Genomic DNA, 21433 nt, shown 5'->3' on the forward strand with positions numbered 1-21433 from the left:
AACATAAATATTAAAAAAAAACCCTCAGTATTCTAGTTTTGCTATGATATAAAAAGCCTGTAATAATTATAAACGTACATGGTAAGTTTATGTTTTAAAATAGAAAATCAAAACTGTAGTAAGAGGAATACTTTGAAGTTAGTAATTTACCAAATGAGGTGTAAAAAACCTGCAATAAATCAAAAAAAGATGAGTCAATCACACTTTATCATACTGTTCTTGCCAGTACCATATAAATACACTGCATGTACAGACAATAGTTGGAGACAATAATTGTTTTCAGTGAATAATTCAGAGGGAATAATGGTGAGTCTTGTGCTGCTTTTCTCCTTCTCCAAGGGCCAGTTCATGGAGATAAAGATCTTTTAACAATTAAGAATGTGTATATGACTGTAAACAATACAAACGTGAACATATGTCCATCCAGCAACAGCTCCTTCTGTTGGTCAGCAGCATGGTTGCAACATTACAACAGTATAAATTCATCCTCCTCTGAGAAACTAAAACAGCTGCTGTAACGTGCAGATGGCGTGAACATGACTCACTCGTAGATGCACTTATTGAATTAGCATTTAAGAATGACAACAGTAATCTTGGCAGTTGTTTGGCTGGAAGTCACGAAACAGAAAAAAAAGACAATGAGGGAAGAAGAACTCACCTTGCAGCATCTGTCCAGAAGAGCTGCCAGCTTCAGGCTTCATTTAATCTGCGAGTTTGGACAACTGCCTGAGCAGGTTCAGGCAGAATACACACCTCTCACTTACTCTCAAGGTCCTCGCCACAAACAGGTTTTTCATCCTGAGCGAGGCTCTCCTCTCAACATGTCAGAGAGCTACAGCGTGGGTGTCTCTCAAAACCTGCAACTAGAAGGAGTCTTTCTGATTATCTGCCAGCTGCGGCTCACAGAAGGTGACACTGTCATAAAACATATTTTATGTCTGTGCTAATAGATCACCAAATCCCAAAGTGCAGGGATTTAAAGAGGGATTGGCGGTGATTTACTCTTAGTATCGGAGCATTTCAGGAGTAGCACTGACTGTCTGTGAAGTCCATGAATTTTTTTTTTTTAAGGCTATTTTTTTGTCTTTATTTGATCGTGAGAGTGACGATACAGACAGGATATGCAAGGAGAGCAAAATAAAGGTCCCCAGCTGGAATCAAACTGTGAACTTCGGCTACCAAACTCCCAAAATCCACTAATTTCTACTGCATTATTGCAATATTTAAGCATATCGGGCCACAGACATTAAAGCTAGTACATGAGAAACAAGAAAAGATTGACAGAAACAGGTATTTATAAGATAAATATTGACTTTATGAAATTAATTCCTTTAGTTTATTAAATGTATTTGTCAGGAACCATGTACAAAACAATCATGTCACACAAGGATTAGAGATGTACCGAGTCAGCTGCAAGCTAATTCCATCTGTAGTGCCTCTGCAGCAGGTAGACACAAACACTAACACGACTAATGCGATTAATACAAACACTAGAAATGCAACAAAGGCAGTGTTCAGAAAAATAAATTAATTTAACAAAGTGTAGGAACCAGAAACACATGATAGAAAATCCTATAGGAGCTCAAATCAGACCTACATATCTGAGATGGGCTGAGAAAAACGTCACGTTAACACCATACTAAAACTGAAGACACTTCTATTCCAACATATTGTACGTCTGTATTGCTTATTCTAATGATGCATTATAACCGCAACTTATTTTTAAAGTCACTAAAATATGGACAGCCTGTTGTGTATGCAGGCTGTTATTAGACTTAATACCTGTTTACCTTAAAATAGAAGTACTTTCCTTGATCATTTCAGCTATCGGTTATTTTGTGAGCATACCAGTGTGCAGCAGAGCGTAACCCATCAAATAAAACCTGAATTTTGTCTCACAAAATGAGACATTCTCATCATGACTTAATTTTTGGTGTGACTGCATTTCACAGTCACATCTGACACAAGACATTTGTGACTTATTTTAAACACACAGTAAAACAATACAGCACAGCAAAACCAAAATATAACACAGTATTACATCTCTTAATGATGTTGGTATCCTTCATCGTCAAGGTGTACCATCATCCCCTTAAAAAACCCTTAACATTTCAGTCACTTAAGTCCATAGAAGTGATGTGTGTCCTGTGATTCACAGACATTCTGAATCACTGAGACAAAAACCAGGACTCTCCTGTGCCCTGCCGGATAAGATCAGATGATAAAATGAGTCCAATTTTGTTTCTCACTCCCAGAGGGAATCACACGCCCAGAGAAGCAGGTATTGTCACGATCAAGGGCCCATCATTCATTATTGCCGCCTATCACAGGAAGTGTTAAAGGCAAGTCCAAAGAGTTGTTGTGATGTGGGTGTGGGCGTGTTGCAGACTGGTTTCAGTATGAGTAGCCGACTGAGGATCTTTCTGTTATTCGCAGGCGATTTTGCCATCAAAGCTGGAGAGCGCGATGGCAAAGGCCTGCACGGCACACATCGGGTAGTTGAAGTCCAGTGTGAAAATGTCATCAGCTATTCGACCAAACTGCATCACAATGTAGTCCACTGAAAAAGGCAAGTCAGAGTTTAAATAGGAAGGTAGGTAAGTAGGTAGCTACTGTAGGTAGGTAGGTAGGTAGGTAGGTGGAGTGCTGTGGGTGGGTGGGTGGGTGGGTGGGTACTGTGAGTGGGTAGGCCAGTGCTGTGGGTGGGTGCTGTGGGTGGGTGGGTGGGTGGGTGGGTGCTGTGGGCAGGGGTGGTGAGGGGTGCTGTGGGTGGGTGGGTGGGTGGGTGGGTGGGTGGGTGCTGTGGGTGGGTGGGCCAGTGCTGTGGGTGGAGTGCTGTGGGTGGGTGCTGTGGGTGGGTGGGTGGGTGGGTGGGTGCTGTGGGTGGGTGGGTGGGTGGGTGGGTGCTGTGGGTGGGGGGGTGGGGTGGCAGTGCTGTGGGTGGGAGGTGGGTGCTGTAGGTGGGTGCTGTGGGTGGGTGGGCAGGCAGGTGCTGTGGGTGCTGTGGGTGGAGGTTGTGGGTGGAGGTGGGTGCTGTGGGTGGGTGCTGTGGGTGGGTGAGGCAGGTACTGTGGGTGGGTGGAGGTAGGGAGGTAAGCAGATTTCGATCACAGAAAAAGTCAAAGCATCACCAAAGTGAATACAATTCATTTTGAAGGGAAAAAATATCTGCACCACATTTATTGGTAGTCATTTAATGGGATATTCCACTAAAAGTAAAAAATGTCCACGTCATGGTGGCGCCAGAGGTCAAGTCAGGTGATCACCCAAGTCAGCAGGCTCCATCCTCTGGGGAACATGAATGTCTGTGCAAAATTTGACCACAATACTTCCAGCTGTTGTCAGGTTATTTCAGTGTGGACTGGAGTGGTGGGCTGACACTGCCATCCTTAGAGCCATGTGATATTATCAGCCAGCACATATATGACATTATGCTAATTTCCTGTCCTGTAATATCAAGGTGAGCACTCATAGAGGATGGGTCTTGTTATTTAAGTTTTGTTTCATGAAAACAACAACAGCCTCTTTTCCTGGGAGCCTTCAGGATTTTATTTATTTCTAACTAAGTCAGAATTTTCTCCTGAATTATGTAATTAGCAGCTTTCAACTGTAATAAACTAATTCAGGCATACTGGTGTTTCTAAATAAAACCTATTGTCATAGGAAATAATTTTGGTATGAAGTGTTGTTCTAGATCAGTAAAGACAGTTTTGTTTTGTAATCTAAAACTGTATCCAAGCATAATGTAAACAACAGTAAAAATAGAACATGTTTTCATCTGTGTCCTTGTGAGACTCCAAATGTTATGAAAATGTTTTTCGTGCTCTACGTAAAGATTTTAAATCTCATCATTTTGAGACAAAACTAGAGACTGCCACAATATTCTGTGCAAGTATTCAACTGTGCAATATTTTTCACCTCTTTACTGTATATATTAATTTGGCATACAGTGCACATAACTGTACATATTTCTTATGTTTACTCTAATTCTACTGATGTGTATATTGTAGTTTTTACTCCTACAATGACAATATATATTTTATTTTGATATTTAAATTATTTATATCCTAATAGTTCTAGTGCTAAACATGGCAGCATAATGCACATTTTATTTTATTTTAATGCACATTTAATTTCTATTTCATTTTGTTTTATTGCTTTATATTTACATACTTAATTTCATATTCTTATTTTTACTTCTCATGATTCTCTATTCTTTAGGTCTGAGTGAATGTGACAAATCATAATTTCCCTTTTGGGATCAATAAAGTATTTCTGATTCTGAAAGTTCTTCCAACTAATCAGTCTTCCTTAAGTTTTTAAATCCTTGTGAATTTGTGACATGGTAGTAACCTGCTTTGTATTTCCCTGTTTAGAGAGTAACATTTGGTATTTTTCAACCTGGACTCTATTGTCATGTTTTTGTATCTAAATAAATGCTTAATTCAGCCAGTTAGATTTGAAAATATGCAGCTCTATACATGCTAAAATTACTACTTATGTCAATAAACTCTGGTGGGTTGGGCAATGGTGATTTTGGGTCCCTTTCTGTTTAAACAAAAATGATCTTCCTCCTTAACAAAAAAAGATCTACCTCCATAGGGTCCCTTCAATAACAGTGCACAAATGTCCCAAGTGGTGACATTGCTTTCGGCTGCAGCGCTCTCGCTCAATACAGGACCAGATTCAAAAATGTTTGTTCCCATTAATCACTTAGACACAAAAATGTTGAAAGATAGGGTCCAGGTTGAAAAATACCAAAGTTACCCATTAATATTTTAACAACTCGTCATGCAGGGAACTAGGAGTGTTTGTCTTCCTAGATAGATAAAAAGATAAATAAAAAACTTGTGGAGGACAGTACTCACCGTCTTTGCTGTGGACTATCTGGAAGTTCTTAATGGAGGCCTGAGTGACCCTGCCGTTGAAGTTGAGCACATGAGACGCTGTTTCCTCGTTCCACACAGGCGTCTTGTTGTGAAGCTCGATCAGATTTTCCATCCTTCTATTCTGGTGCCTTATCAACAAGCCGTCACATTCCTGCGAAGAAATAAACAAGCATAAGTCTGGAAAAATACCAACAAAGTGTAATATGATTTTAAATGTTGACCTTGTGTTGCTATCAAAACAAACAAAGTATCATAGATCAAGCTGTGAGCAGTATGGATATAATTTGTTGACAGAGCGCATGGCTGATTTTGCAAATTAGTCATCTGATGGTTTCACGCACATGAATCAAAAGTCAAAATATCCACAGTTGGAGGTGTCTCCTTGATAATCCTGATTACACACTTTTACACTTTGTCTCGTAACACCCTGGTGACCTTGTCTGTTAAGCATTTTATTTTTATTGCCTTGAGAACATAAAAAGAGCAGAATAAGTAGAATAAAGAAAAATAAGATCTTACATTTCTTGGTCGGAAAGCTACCCGATCGTTGTCCTTGTCCATTCCTGGAATGACAACTGTCATCCTTCTGGGTCCTTTCATCCCTAGGACATTTGTTTCCTGATGCCAGAAATAAATGTTACCACTTTTGTTTTTAAATCAAATGTACCCTAAAAAGTAATTCATGAAATGCAATGCAGCTGTCTCATGACTTACATAAATGATGCCTGCTAGCTCCTGCCGTGCATTAGACATGTCAGGAAGAGCTCTCTCTGGATTCAGAGCGTTGTCAAACACAGTGAACTTAGTCCCCATTAAATTGGACCTAGACAGTGTATTACAGAATTAAAAACTCAGTAAAAAAAAACAAAAACCTTGGTTCATATTACACAGTTTGTGTGCTGCTTTTGAATGCATGAATGATTGATTTGGCAGCGTACCTCAGCTTTCCAACAAAATTCTCTCCACCTCTCGACAAATCTGTGGCATCAATGGAGATGAGGTAATTTGAAGTTGTGCATTTCTTTCTTTTCCTCCCAGCCAACAGGAATGTCTACAGAAAAAAAAGACACAGTCCTGTTATATTTAAAAAAAGAGGGCAATCTAATATACACAAACCCCTAAATGTACACAAGGACTACTCATTTACTTATTTGCAAAAGCAATCCAGAGAAATCCCTGACCTTCTTTTCGTTGTCGAGGTGAAGGTAATACAGAGGGTAGAGGCTCTTGTCCATCCCTCTCTGGTCTCGAGTCACTCTGCATTTAACAGTCACGCCCTGTGGAGCCGGCGACATCACAAAATTCTCCAAGTCGTCAAACTCAATCTGAGGTGATGGAGATCTCTCCTGGCGAAGAAGCATAAATAAGTTCATATTTAATTTGTCATACTCACATTACAAATGTTGGCTTGCCTGTGTGGCATTAAATGACTGAACTGTCTTTTTTATTTATGGGTGAACTGTGAGATTTGACATACTTTTTTCTTCTTTCCTTTGCCCTTTTTCTTCTTTGATTTTTCTTCTTTCTCAGAGTCAGAGTCATCACTCTCTTCTGCCTTTGCTGAAATATGCAACAGAAATGGTCCGATACTTGTCAGTGACTCAACAGGAGGATAAAGGGGAATTTATATTTGTGCGGCAGACCCTGCGCCATAGCCTACGCACGTGGCCTACGCCTTTGTGAGCATTTATACTTATGCGGTGGTGTGTCTGTGTCACTCTGCAGTTACACCTCCAAAACACTAGTGGGCGGCAAGGTTTCAAGTGCTGTAAAGTTTAGTTGATTCAACACACACATTAAACATGGCTAAATAGAGACAATTTCAAACACAAGTACACAAATCAGCTTCACTATAATTCACAGCATTCACAGACAAAGCACATTTTCCCCACAAATACAACATGCTAATGTTTTTAGCCTATGGCATTTTACATTGTATAAATTAGCCTGGTGACTACCGGACTTTTCTCAACTCATATGAAACCAGGAACAACAGCAACATTTAACAAAGGCAACTGTTACAAAATTCAGCTCCATTACAACTCACATGGTTCACTGACAAAACAACTGTCTTATACTAAACATGTTTTCCAAACAAATATAAGATGCTAACATCTTTAGCTCAAGCCTATGGTGTTTTACATTGTATAAAGTAGCCTAGCGACGAGCAGATTTTTCATCTGCTCATATGACGCCAGTATAAATCCTGAAGTATAAAACCCCGAAGGACAAATCATGCACAAGACTCAAAATGCTGTTTTTGTGGAGGCCCTATTGTCCTCACACAAAAGCTTCGTCTCCACTGAGGGAAATAGTTTTAGCTTAAAAAAATAGACAGGTGGTCTGCGTCGCCGTGATGCATAGTTACACTTCTGGGGAGATGCACATCAGGCGTAGGGTACGGCATAGACTCTACAATCTGTGCAGAGCCTATGGTATATGTATGGCATTGATACGACACAAAAGTATAAATCCCGCATTACTGGTAAACCTGCCTTTCTTTTTTGTCTTCTTGTCCTTGTCTCCTGATGTTTGGAACATGGATGCTGAGCCGGAGGTGGATTTCTTCTTTGATTTGGTCGACTTTGTCTCCTCTTCACTGTCATCACTGTCTGATTTGGCAGCTGCTCAGGAGACAGGTATAAAAATTTTCAGTTGACTTTCATAATTCTGTAAAAACTCTTATCAAGCAATAACAGCACAGTTTAATGTCAGCTAGGACGTGAGGTCTTATTTGCAATAAAAGAGGTTCAATGGACAAACAGTACAGTTTTAAACTGTGACAGTTTATTAAAATGTAATCACCTTTCTTCTTGCTTTTTGAGTCTTTTTCTCCATTTATCTGGAACATGGAGGCTGGTTCTTTCTTCTTGTCCTTCTCCTTTGACTTGGACTTTTTTTCTTTTCCATCAGAATCTTTGTCCTCTGAGAAATGACAAACAAGTGAAGTTTAAAAAAATCTTATCTGTCCTTGAATGTGATACCAAACATGGAGAATCATGTGACCATAAACTGAGGAATTTAATCAATCTTTTTTTCAAAGGCAAATTCAAAGGAAATTCCTTTGTGACTTAGACGGTGGAAAAACAAATCCAAACTGTAATCATTCAACAAGCAAGAATTTAGGCTGGGACAGACTTGTGAGTGAAGAACAAATTTCGAGCATGCAACCCTGATTTTGTGTGTGCTCACTCAGTCTGAAATTTGCTCTCACTGTTTCTTCAAATTCCTGACACTGCAGAACTTTAGCAGAACCCACCTACGCTTTGCTGCTCAGACTATGTTTGGGTCTATATACCAAAGTAAAAGCTGATGATGCACACTGGGAGATAGTCTGACATCACATGTAGATATCTGCTCTGCTTTCAGTCTCAGTTACATGCAAAGGATACAAACTGAAAGTGCATAACTTGGAAGATATCAAGGCAAAGGATGCCAAATTCCTCGTTCAGATCTAGTGGCTAGAGTCTCGTATCCTCAAAACCCTGATTACCTTGCTCTAAAAACGTGTTCCACAATGACAAATCTGTCCCAACATGAACTCAAATCTCGACTTGCTGACTGATTACTGCTCAAAGCCGTCTGTGCTCCCTGTACAGTTTTGGTATTAATGGACTTTAGGAAGTGAAAGCACGTGGTTTGAAATCTGCTTAGGTGAGTCCTTAAGACTGGCGTGTCTAGTCAATGGTAAAAATGGCTTTGACTGGTTTGTCTAAACATTAACTAGCTGACAGCGACAATCTGTTATAAATGCATATATGAGGGAGAATGCAAGGGATAAATAACTGCAGAATTAAATTCAACCTGCTATACCTGAAACCACCTTCGGTTACCTTTGAACACATCTAGCAGATATGGAGCGTCATTAATAATTTGGAATCATGTTTCTGACCACCTGATGAATGTAAGTCCAATACTGACTCTCATTTTAGCCCTGGTTTGGTCTAATATAAAATATCTGGCCCTTTAGCGGCTAAATGCTCCATTATGTAGTCGCTTAACCAAAAGCTTTGTGGTTCAACGTATTAATTAGATAGAACCATAGAAACAGAATTAAAGTAGAAAGAACAGTCAAATCAACACAGCAGGATGTTCATAGCAGTGGCCATTTTTATGTGTACCACTGCCATTGCAAAGAACTGGGACCGCTGTAGAGGGCTAACTCTGTGTGAACCGACTTGCAGCAAGTTGAGAGCTCACAGAGGTGAGGTTCTGTAGCAATGACCATAAACGAGCAGTGGAGAATAGTACGAAGACATCTCTTGTGCACTGTCTCAATTGACTTGCTGCTAGACAGGAATTGAGGATTGCTGGGTTTAGCTGCTTCATATTGTTATTGGTAAGTCATCAAATTCTGTGATCACAATCTTTGCTCATGCTTGCCGATGTTATCCATGTCTCCAACGTCAGATGTCGGTGAGATATTAGTTGAGTTTTGACCGTGGGCTTGGCAACACACCAGGACACACAGGCAATGAATAACTGATTATGAACGTGATTATAGGCGCAGGCTACATGATGAGCATCACCAAGAGACAGACACAGGCCTAGTGTGTCCAGTAGGCCAAAACAGAGTTATCAAGCTAGTGAGTGTGACACACTTAGCAGCTGCACCGATATGTATCACCATAACAACCAACAACAATCGCCATTTCCTTTTAAATCAGTCAAATGACCACAGCGAACACTTCAATGTCTGTTCTTCTCTATTTCTATGAATAGTACCAACAGTGATACACTGTATAATGAAAACTGATTTCTAATGTTGCAAACGTAGACAGAATTAATGAATAGTGTGCGAATCCAATCCAGTGAAATGTCAATTTAACTCAAACTTTTATAATCAAGCTTTGAACTCTTACAAACGTTTTGTAAATGTGGAGAAAACAGGATGTTTTTCAGAAAATATATTTTCAGTATTACTTTTCTACACTTAAAATACATTGCAATAAAATAAAATTCTGAATTCACAAACATGAAAACTGTAAACGCAGCTGGCTACAGTAGTAACATGCTGCCATAGTGACCATAAAGTAGGCAACTGATATGATTAAATCCATCTCTATGGTTAACATAAACAGGGCACCAAGCTTTCTTTTACTTTACAGGAGGAGCATGGAGCCACAAACACAAGTTGGAGCAGGTATTCCTGAAATGACTGACAGCTGATCTGAGGTGGAGGAAGGTGAAGTTCAGCTCTGAGGCAGAAGCTCGGGACATGATCCAACCACAGTAATGGAAAAGAGCAGCAACACTCTGGGCTATTTCATACACTAATTAAATCTGAAAGTGATAAATAACTCAATTTAAAGCTAAATGTCTGTGGTAATACTCACTTGATTAGCCTATAGCAAAGTCGAAGGAATAATGAGATAGACACATCAAAAGCTGCCCCCCGCCATGACTTGTTGTTCCGATGCACTGGAGGAATATTTCAGGACCAGACTGGTACCATGCTAGCAGCTCTGTTAAGCTAGGAACAGCAGTGCTTGGAGCTAAATGCTAATCTCAATTCACTAATCACTAACACCAAGTGATAAGCACTAAACAAAGCTGAGGCAGATGGTATTTGATATGGACATAGGTTCTCACACATTTCCATGGACAAAATTTCAAAAGCTTCCATTACTTTTCAAGGACCCTTAATAAAATGTCCACGACCATCCGCAATGCATAACATCAACACTGTTCCATCTTAAAAATACAGTACAGTATAAAGTAGTAGTGGAGCAAAGCATAGGTAGATTACTGTAACAATCTAATTCATTACACAACAAAATTCCATGACTTTTCCAAAACCTTCAAGGATTTCACTAATTCAATGACTGTCCCGGAAAACTAGTGAAATGCCATGACTTTCCAGGTTTTTCCATCAACGCAAATGGATGTCTGTGTATCCAATTTCATGTCTTCCCATCCAATAGTTGACAAAACCACAAATATCAACCTCATGGTGGCGCTACAGGAGAGGTCAGGGATCACCAGAGTCCGTAGGATACATCCTATAATAACTATGAATGTCTGCGCTAAATTTCATGGTAATCTGTCCAATAGATATTTCAGTCTGGACCAAAGTGGAGAAACAACCAATCAACCATCACTGCCATCCCGAAAGCCATGTCATTAGCATGGCTAAAAATAGGCAGCCCGCCATGGAAAACATCATGGCCCCACATCTCTATTTTATTTCAGTTCTCTACAAGTTTGTTGCTTGTTGACTGATTATTGTTTTCTAATTAGGGCTGTACTAAGTAAGAATATGTTCCACACAATAAATAAACAAACTTTAAGTGACTGACATCATTTTCTCCAGACCTCCTGCAAAGTCAAAGTCCTACAAAAGGCTACAGAGGAGTCTGGCTAAACATTTCCATTCTTAACTGTACACTGTATGTAGACCTAAAAAGACAATTGTCAGGAATTGACCACAACAGTTTTAATGACATTTTCCACAGTTGATAAATTAAGTGGAAGCTACTCACTAGATTGCTGTGTTTTGTTCCCTCTAGTACCAAGTCAGTGTTTCCATTTACTCACCATTACACAATAAAATAATTTAATCCTCTTAACAGTCTGGTCCCATAACTGTTGTTTGGATTACACTGTTAATGCCTTCAGAAAACCGTGTTCCTGCTTCTTGTCATACCTTTAGATTTAGACTTCTTTTCTTTGGTGGTTGCAGATGGAGAACTGTCCCTTGTTGTCTTCTTCTTAGTCTTCTTTTTGGGGGTGTCTTCATCATCGTCATCATCATCGTTATCTGAGCCTGAATCTGTAAAGATGGAAAACATATTCAATAGATTTTTGTTTGTACATTCAATACAAGAATTTATTTTTAAGACATTTAATCAAGATTAAAGGTACACTATGCAGGATTTTCCTAAAAGAACACTGTATAGACTCATACAGAAGTAATCCTTCTCATTTATCACAAATGACCCACTACAAGTGTGTGGCAGTGTATTTATCTGCAGAGACTCTGCCCTCAACCTGTATTTTCTTGTTTTCCCCCGATCATGCTATGTATGGGAAGTACAGCTCACAGCCAATAACGGCACTCAGTTGAGGGGACTTTAGAAAAAGTAGCTATCGGGTAGTAGCAGCAAGCATCCATGAGAAGGCTACGAAAACAGTGGATAGAACGCAGAAAAAAGCAAGTAGACAAAGCTAGTTTCAAAATGAGAGTGAATCTGGAGCTGGCTTTCACTTTTGCTGGCGAGCAGTGAACCAATTTGCGGACATTTACATTTATGCCATTCTACTTCTTTGAGTTAGCTGCTAACTGCTAACAGCTATGTTTTAAATTCCCTGCAGTGGATTACACACGTAACACAGCATCAAAATGTCACACCCGTCCTGCCCATGGTTTTGTCCTGCCAACTGTCTGGTTTATACAGGCACCATTTTGGCGCTGTTACTACCTCCTCTCGTGGCTCAAAGGCAAGACCACTCTGTTCCCACATTTTACAATCATACCTCATATATAGCACGGCAAGGGGGCATAATGGCGTGATACTCCCGCCTTGAGCAGGCAGTGTAAAAGTGGCTAGTAGCTGACAATTCCTGCACAGTATAGCTTTAAGTCCTCAGACCCCTAGTGTTAACATTCAACTGGTGGCGTACCTTTCTTCTTTTTTGGAGCACTTTTGGTTTTCTTTTTTGGCTCTTTCTCCTTTTCTTTTTCCTTCTCAGGTTCTTCTTTATCTTTTTCTGGTTTCTTTTTCTTCACCTTCTTTCCATCTGAAATGTCGATAAGGAAACAGCAGTGTAACCAATGTGGTTACATCACAGTAGAGATAGAGAAAAATGCAAAATCTCAGTTTGTTATCTGCTTTCTTTGTAGGAAATGGTTAAAACAACACAGTGTCTTTAAAATTCCTCACTTTGTATGGCAGGACTCTCATCTTCGGATAGATCTTCACTTTTCTTGGTCTTTGTTTTTTTGGGCTTGGCCTCTTTTGCATTCAGCTTGGCTTCTGTTGTGCCATTTGTCTCCTCCTTTTTCTTTTTTGTCTTCTGTGGATTTTCTTTAAAGATACAAGACAAATTAGAGGTGACAGGAGAGCAGAGAAAAGATGCCAAAGACTTGACAAAATGTAAACTGGGAGACAGAAAAAAATAACCTTGGAACAATTATTAAAAACAGCAGCATTTAAACATTTTAATCAATAACAGTAACTCACCATTACAAAGTCAGATACGAAGGGGGGCAAGGAGCAGAAAGGAAAAAAGATTTAGAAGAACTGTACTGTTACTACTTCTACAGCTATTAATATTATTGTTCTCGTGTAAAAATAAAACATTTCATTTTATGTTTAATGGTTCACATTACTTATTGTCAAAATTAATACACATTATATTAACACAGAAACATGAACAACTTTCCCAAATTGAAAAACTAGAGTGCTAAAACTCAAATTTTTGATGTCATCAGGTATAAAATCTGTAACTGTTCTTTAGACAATGACTTGGGAATGATGCTCTAGATGACAGTGAGAGCACCCAGGGGAAAGTTCTGAGTATATGGGAACACTTTCTGTTTCAAAACTAGGAACACTACAATAGAATAAACCTAATTCGGAAATTAAAAAAGAAACAAACTTTCTGTGGATGCACAAAATTGGGCTCCCATTCATTGTCTGTGGAGCAGCTCCAGACTTCATACTTGATGACATCACAAGTTTGAGACTTTCCTCTCTGGTTTCTGGTTTTGAGAAAGATTAGCTTAAGTTCACAAATACTGATTGAACTTTTCCAGGCCATGGAAATAATATCTTGGAATTCTTAAATCAGGATGTGTTCCCCTCTGAATTTTATAAATAATATCCTTGCAACAGTGCAGCAAGATGCAGACACAGGAAGTGAATGAAGCAACACAGCATGACCTGAGCAAGACGACATTATGCACATGAATCTGCATTTTCTAGAATTAGATAATCTATTACTATTTTTTGAAACACATGCAAAACAAGTTTTATAACTATTTTATGTAACTTGCTCAAGCCTCCTCCTGAGTACTGAGAAACTTAAAATAAATCACAGCAAATCACAAACACACTTTACATCACACATATTAAGAGGATGCGACATGGCAAGCCAATTATTTTAGAAAACTAATACGTGTCAACCACTGAGAACATTATAGGGAGAGCCAGAAAATGTATTTGACTCTGTCTGTTGTTCTGTAAATAAAATAAGCTGTATTTTGTGCATATTCTGTCGAAATATAAATCTTCATAACTCTCCATTTTGCTGTTCACCACCTGCAATATCAGCTTCCATCTTGGCCGTCTAGACACAAGCTTAAGGTAAAGTCCAAAGGGGGCTCGAACCTCTGACCTTCAGTCCTCCCACACAATGTGTCCTTACATGCATTTGTCTATTGGAAGATTTTTAAACCATAATATACATATATTTCCTAAGTGTGAGGAGTCTGAAACCAGTGACAGGAACTTCTTGTCACTGACCTGAGTCACAAAGAAGGAGGTCAGTGCGATTGCAGCCAACGGAGACAATAAAGGTAATCCTATTAGATGTAGATCCTGCATCCATGGAGGTCTATTTGTGTTCTCAGACAATCTACAACTCAGAGTTATGGCAGCAAATTTGATCATTTCATAATGTATTAAAGCTGTCAAATGTAATTTCACACTCCAGCCAATATTTGTCTGTTATAGTTTTCAACTTTTGACAAAGGCTAGTTTAAACATTAGAATTTCGGGTCTTCACCAACAATGTTTTGTGTATTTCTCTCCAGTGTACTCACAACTTTTGGAAAAATCTCAGGAAAACAATTTTGTCTTGCTAATGCCATAGAGCATTTTTTAAACACTTGGTTATTACTGTGATCAAAACATTTGTTCTTAAATAGCAGCTGAAACTCTCCCAGAGACCTTTATACATTTTGTTTTATACATTTTGGATGAGCTGACACAGATGGCGCATAATTATTGCAATTCACTAAGGATTTGGATTTAGAATACAGATTTAGGAAATTATGACTTAATAATCACCTTTAATGTTGGGTTAAAAGAACAAATACTCATACTGTATTTAATGATGCAACATCTGCTTGACTATAAGTAAAAAAAAAAACAGATTAATAGCTGATACACATGGTACTACTAAAAGCAAATACACGAGGCAGTAAGATAGGAAATGTTGCACTTGGTTTGGACGTCACCAGAGTGTAACTATAAGTGGTTTGGATGGCTGGATTACTGACTGCCTTCAATCCCTCGTCCGTGCTTTTGCAGATACTTTGCTTGGCAGACCCGTTAACTTGCACATCATCAATCAACATATGTTATGTAGTTTTACATGGCCAGTTTTAAAATATTGTCTCAGTTGGAATTTATTCTAATGAAATACTTCCCCTGCAGACAGTGTATACAGAGCAGTTACCTCACATGTGGGTCAGAGATTACTTTTTACATAATCGTTGTTCTAAATGTCTTTAATTCAGATTTAAATAACTGAAGTATTCAACATCACAAATTAAACACAAGGCATATACAGACTGAAAAATGTCTCCTGGCTGCATTGCACCATAACTGTCAAATTTGTCTGTGCAGTCCAACTGTAAATATTATGACAATGGTAGAAGTGTTATTTGTCTCGAATTAGAGTAACTTTCATCCCTTATGGTCTATATCCAAATAGCACTGCATGTCATCACACACATCACAGCTACATCTCATCACATCATATTTGAAAATCTATTAAAAAAATCCACAAAACAACAGCCCGACCCTTTTACCTTCTCCGCAGACATGGCCTCTGACTTCAGCTCTACTGTTGCTTCTCTTTAGAGGTTAGAAAATAAAAAAGCAGGCTTCTGAGCGGAGATAATGAAAGAGTGAGAAAGCCCTGTCCTCAGTGACTCTCCATCAGCAGAAAGTTGTTAATAGGATTTATGTGTAAAGCCATCTGCTCTGTAGAAACACGTCAACGGGAGAAACCAACAAAGGCTTGGGAGGAGGGAGAGGACTTGTTTATGGCATGTGTCCACTGTCCGCAGACCTGTGGAGGTCCTTCTGTTTGTGTCTGGGATTTTCATGCAAGCTTCAGCATAGCCGACACAGGATGTTTGTCATTTTGTCTTTCCTTCACACCTTTTGTACTGTGGGTCAGACTGCCAGCAGGGTCAGGAGCTTATGGTTTACATCTTTGGTCACCATTTCTAGTTTCAATAGATGAATAGATTTTTTTTTTAATTTAAATTTTAACAAAAGATTTACCTGAACTTGTAGCTGTGGGGCTGAAGCAGAATCCTCATCCTCTTGACTACTGACGGAAAAACAGTTATCAACATGTTAGTGATGAAATGCAATGATATTGGTCACATGACTGTAATTACAAGTTTTATTATAACTGTGTCATTCTGGTGTCAACAAAATACTTAGCGGTACCTACAGTAAAAGAAAGGCATTAATTTGCAATGTACAATATGATGTGAATCACTTGCTTTTACATGTGTGATGGGGAATAGGGCTGTGACCACTCATTATTCTCATTATCATTAACTGGCAATTATTTTCTTGATTCATTTGTAAACCATTTGGTGCTAACAATGTAATAGTAAAGCCAATGTTGACATATTATTAGTGCTTGGTTTTATGCACCTGACAACAATATAAAGAAAGCAGCAAATATTTATATTTGAGATGCTGGAACCTGTGAATTTTGGCCAGTTTTGCTTAAAACAATGAATTTATTGCAACAAAAAAATTGCTGATTAATTTTCTGTTGACTACTTGATTAATGACTGAATTGTTTCGTTTGTAACCTGCACACTGGGCAAAAAAAGAAAAAGAAAAAGAAAAAGAAAAAGACATACATTATTATTCAACCCCTTACAGGCCTTCGTCATCACCTGTTTATCTTTGTTTCATCTGTTGTCTATTACATACCCGTGTATTTACAGTAAACACGATTATTTTCAACATGCATCTATACCATTCCAATAAAGCACCCTCACTGAAGAGTTAGAGTATGGCCCTATCACAGTAACTATCCATCCATCCGTTCTAGTTCAAGCATAGTGTCCATTTTTTGGCAGCCAGCAGTGCCAAAGCTTCCGTTCCCAATGCCCCACTGAACTCTGCGCTACAAAGTGTCATTCCTACAGTAACAGGTCACACCGGCGATGGGAAGTGGGCCTAAGTAGGTCTGCCCGACAGCGGCAAGTAAAGCTTCCCCGTGACACTTATTGGTTTAGCACCACTTGGCTAGTAACAGCGGAAAGTGGCTGCGATGAAGCAGTAACAGCCATTCAGAAAACCACAAGGCCTCAGGTAGGACTGATGGCAGGCATGATGAGGATATCCAACACTGATACAAACACTAATACAAAAAATGTTTGGATGACACATTTGCGAAGTTCTGTGTGGTCATGTTGACATACCTGTCCTGTGCCCAGGCCTCTTTCACGGTGTGATTGTAGAGGGGCATGATGATGTGTAAAGAGGTTACAGTACATCCAGATTTTGGTCTTAATGAGCAAATATGAGACAGAGAGTGTAGTGATAGAAGGATATCCAGTGCAAATCACTGCATTTAAATCTGTACGTATTGTAAACATAAAACCATTAATACAATCTCTCACTAAGTATGTTTTTTATCTAGGCAGAAGTGTGACTGTCTCCATCCAGCTTGTGAATGCCCACAAGTCTCCATACACATCCTGTAGCCCACAAAGGGGTCACATGACCCAAATTCCCAAATCCCAAAAGAGGATTTTTAACAAAGCAACAGGTTCTCCCCCATCGACCACTACACAACCAGGATGGCCGACCCTTCAACTGGGATTACTCTAATCAGCTACTCACCATCTGTGAGCATTTCTGTGGAGGTTCCCAAGAAAAAGAAATATGGCTTATGTGGAGGAAAAGCAAAACTGATTCGGTTAAAAACAAACAAAAAAAGGTATAGTTTTAATTCAGGTGTGTTTAACTAAACCAGGATAAAAGTGTGCAGTCATCAAGAGCGTTGAAATTAGAGAGGGTGGTTTATCGACAGAGGGTCTCTTGTTTAAATTCTAGACAAGCTGGGTAAATCCAGGAATAAAGACAGACAGGTGAAAAGGGCAGGGTCTTGTCACTTTGACAGCTACAGGTGAGATGCCTTCAATAACATCATCTCCATTTGCTTCAATAGAATAGCTCAGTGGCCTGAATTTTAACAGGTATCAGAAATCAATAGACTCCAAATTGTGAAAAAAATGCTGCAGTGCGACTCCTTAATAAAAATCAATAAAAGAGAACACATTGGTCCAATTTTAATGACCTTACACTGGCTGCCAATTTGTTTTAGCATTGATTTTAAGATTTTACTCATGACTTTTTAAGCCCTTCGTGGCCTGGTCCTGGAATATATATCTGAAATGCTGTCCCCATACCAACCAGTGCACAACCTGAGATCCTCACACAGGAACCTCCCACCTCACGTTTAAAGAATAAAGGGGATTGAGTGTTGGCTTTCAGCTGTGCAATGACCTGCCTTGCTCCATCAGTATCTTCTTTAAAATCACTTTTGAATGTTTATCTTTATCTAAAGGCATTCCTATAATTTCTCCTTTAAATTTTTAGGTTTATTTTTATTCTTAACCAGTGAGTTACACTGTACCTTGCTCCTGACATTGCACCTACGTCTTGCACTGCTCTATTTTAGGTTTAAATTCACCCATTGTTTCTACTTTTGGTGTTTTATTGTTATCATGTATGTATTATTATCTTAGTTAAACATGACCTGTGTATTTTACTGTTGTGTTTTTTTGTGCAAAACACTTTAACTTGGTTTTAATAAGTGCTATACGGATAAACCTTATGATTATTATTATTATTACTATTATTGTTATCATTATATGTGTGCAACAGTGTTGAAGCAAGACAACGCTCAAAAATATGGCATAGGAACTTCACTAAGTCAATTTTAAAAGAGAAGTGTGACTACTGTATACAAGAAACAAAGTGTGATTTCCTCAGTTGACCACCAGATGCTGCTGCACCCCAAGAGACAACAAACAATGCAAGAAGCAGCTGTGAGGCACCAGGGGGCACATGGAGATACTGTAACTCGTATTTTTTAAAGATGACTGACTAATCTTCAGGAGTAATGATCCAAAAACATAACAAAATATGACCAACTATCGTAAAGGTGGATTTCTCCAACCTCAAACCCTCTCACAGTCCTGTGTGCAGTCTCACAGCTCACAAGAGGAGAGTAATCACAGCTGAGGCGAACAATAACACGTGATAGGAAATAAAAGAAGTAAAAGTAATGTGTTTTGTGGTTTTATGAGGCCAGGTCTTTGTCTCTCCACATCACCGTGCTGCTCACGCTGTCCAGTCTGCTGACTGTTGAAAAGGGTCTAGACTAATGGCTTTGCTGGCATTTTTGCAAACGCTTGACAGTAACATGGCAGTTGGCAGGCGGCCTAAGGAAGGCCAGCGACCTCAAGGGAGCAGCGGAGAAGCCATCAAGATCTTAAAGAGACAGAAGCTACACTGCGTTTCTCACCATACTCTGTGTTTCCAATCCATTTTCATGTCAGTCGTGTTTTATTACTGCAAGCGAGATGGTAAACATTGTTGAAGCAACGAGGAACAGCAGGAGTCTAGCAGAGAGGCCGTAAAACCAGCTCTTACTATACCAACAACTGTAACAACAAGCCTGAATGAAATGAAAACACATGAATCAAAGTTATGGTGAAACGGGGACCATTCAAAGCAGTTGTACAAACACTAAGCCAGGAAGAATTATGTTAAATACATAAAGGTAGAGCTTCCAGTGGCAGTGACCTGTGTTTGAGGAGGGGGTATGATGATGATATTTTAGTTCACCCATGGGCTGAGTGCTGAAACAGCACGTTGTTGAGGACGTGAACCCAGTGGCACTGTAAAGCCGGGTGAATCATCAACTCAGAGAGGGCCCGTATCTCAGGAAGGACAAACTATGAAGACGAAACAGGAAAATCTGGGTTAAATGAGTCAATCCCCACAGGAGGGATTGTTCAGGGAAGGTGGAGGGGTAGAAGAAGACAATGGCAGGAGGTGTCGTCCATTCATTACAAATGGAAAGATGCTATTCAGGAGCAAAAATAGTCTCTTGGGCTGTGGATAAAATGAAACTCACAATCTCACACTGCTGATTCAACAAGGTCACATCCTGAGAAATCAAGAGACAAGGTAACTATTCTTAGATTCTTAACACTGGTGTGGAAAAACGTACACATGTTGGCCTAAGTGTGGCGCAAGAGGAAAGGCAATGTGGTAATGGAATCAAAAGGGTTAGACTCAGCTTGTCAGGCTCAGCACGTTGTCAGACTTTACTTAGTTTTCATTAGCAATACTTTGTCCCTGTCAGCTAATGTCAATAAAGTTAGCAATTCTTGATATTTCAAACATGCTAATTATAGGTTTGTTAACATTAACACGTTGAAGCACTAATATTAGCGTATGTACTATACATGTACATGGTACTCTTTTCCCTTTTCAAAATTTACCACGACGAAGTCAGAGTCATTGTGTTTGTCTCCTGACTGATCAAAAATGAAATTATATTATAATATTCTACCAGTCCTTTATGGCTCACATGGCACACCTAAAGTGAATGACTTAATATCTATTTTAATGCTTATTGGGTGTTTACATGTTGACATTTACTGTTACTGTAGCATTCTATGTTAGCTTTAGGTCTCCATGAAATTGCTAACAGACTGCTATGTTATTCTATATCTAAGTGTTTCCTGTAACAACAGGAAGCTAGGGACAGAGTTGTCGTTGTAGCCAATAGAAAGGTAGTAACCAATCAGACAGTTACTTGCAAACATGGAGGTAGCTGAGCTGAAATGGTGTCAGTTAGAGCTAATTCCGCTAACTATGCAAACATGGCAACAGTGCTGACAGAGCTTTATCCATCCATGGGTTAGCTCACACTGACCTTCGCGGCGACCTAGGAGAAGGACTGGAGGGATGGTGGGCGTTACTGTTCCGTGACAACTGGAGGGTGCGTGTTACATTTCTGTGATGGTGGCAAGTTCGTCTGTAACTCTGAACTCGTTCTTAGGTCCTGTAACACCATTTTGCCCTAGGATTGCAAAGGCATGACCCGCCCTGCTCTCCCTTAGATTGGCTAGTACTCAATGCCTTCATTGTTTGGACTGGTCAGGTTTAGGCAAGAGGAGTGAGTTTGGTTAGTGTTGGGCTAAAAATGTCAAGGTAAACCCATAAGAGGCAGACTCTGTGTCTCAAATCGCGTGCTTCTGTTAGTACACTTCCATGTAGTATACTATGTGCACTATGTACTATTTTGACAGGGTAGTGTTGTCTCAAACCAAACACGGCCATTGCACACTTACCGGAAACGACGACTGCAAATTAGCTAGTTAGCAAGCTAGCATTAGCATTTGCGTTATCGTTCGCGGTACGAAATCATTACAGATTGCTAAATTAACCCAATAAGCATATTGCTGGCTTATATCCGACAACAGTATAGTGGTGCTTAGTGCAAAAAACACATGTATTTGTACAATGCAGCGACGT

At 39.4% G+C, this 21433-nt stretch overlaps 1 protein-coding gene across 1 annotated transcript; it reads right to left on the reverse strand.

Annotated features, from left to right (window-relative positions):
* Positions 1-1357: 1357 nt before the first annotated feature.
* LOC125890354 (tubby-related protein 1-like) lies at positions 1358-15795 on the reverse strand. Its single transcript, XM_049578955.1, has 13 exons — positions 15649-15795; positions 12773-12905; positions 12513-12629; positions 11536-11661; positions 7695-7814; positions 7385-7513; positions 6367-6449; positions 6071-6235; positions 5828-5940; positions 5604-5712; positions 5409-5507; positions 4869-5040; positions 1358-2560 (listed from the first exon to the last, which is right to left on the reverse strand). The coding sequence occupies exons 1-13, from the start codon at positions 15661-15663 to the stop codon at positions 2427-2429; spliced, it is 1515 nt and encodes a 504-aa protein (XP_049434912.1). The 5' UTR covers positions 15664-15795; the 3' UTR covers positions 1358-2426.
* Between the last annotated feature and the right edge of the window lie 5638 nt (positions 15796-21433).

Source organism: Epinephelus fuscoguttatus, linkage group LG1, assembly GCF_011397635.1.
Source record: "Epinephelus fuscoguttatus linkage group LG1, E.fuscoguttatus.final_Chr_v1".
NCBI lineage: Eukaryota > Metazoa > Chordata > Actinopteri > Perciformes > Serranidae > Epinephelus > Epinephelus fuscoguttatus.

What these genes read in the sequence shown, in the direction of transcription:
- LOC125890354 (XM_049578955.1), bottom strand. An exon ending in TGCTCCAAAAAAGAAGAAAG is followed by an intron (nt 11,662 to 12,512) that starts GTACGCCACCAG and finishes CCATCTTTACAG; the next exon opens with ATTCAGGCTCAGATAACGAT. An exon ending in CTCAAAAAGCAAGAAGAAAG is followed by an intron (nt 7,514 to 7,694) that starts GTGATTACATTT and finishes TCTCCTGAGCAG; the next exon opens with CTGCCAAATCAGACAGTGAT.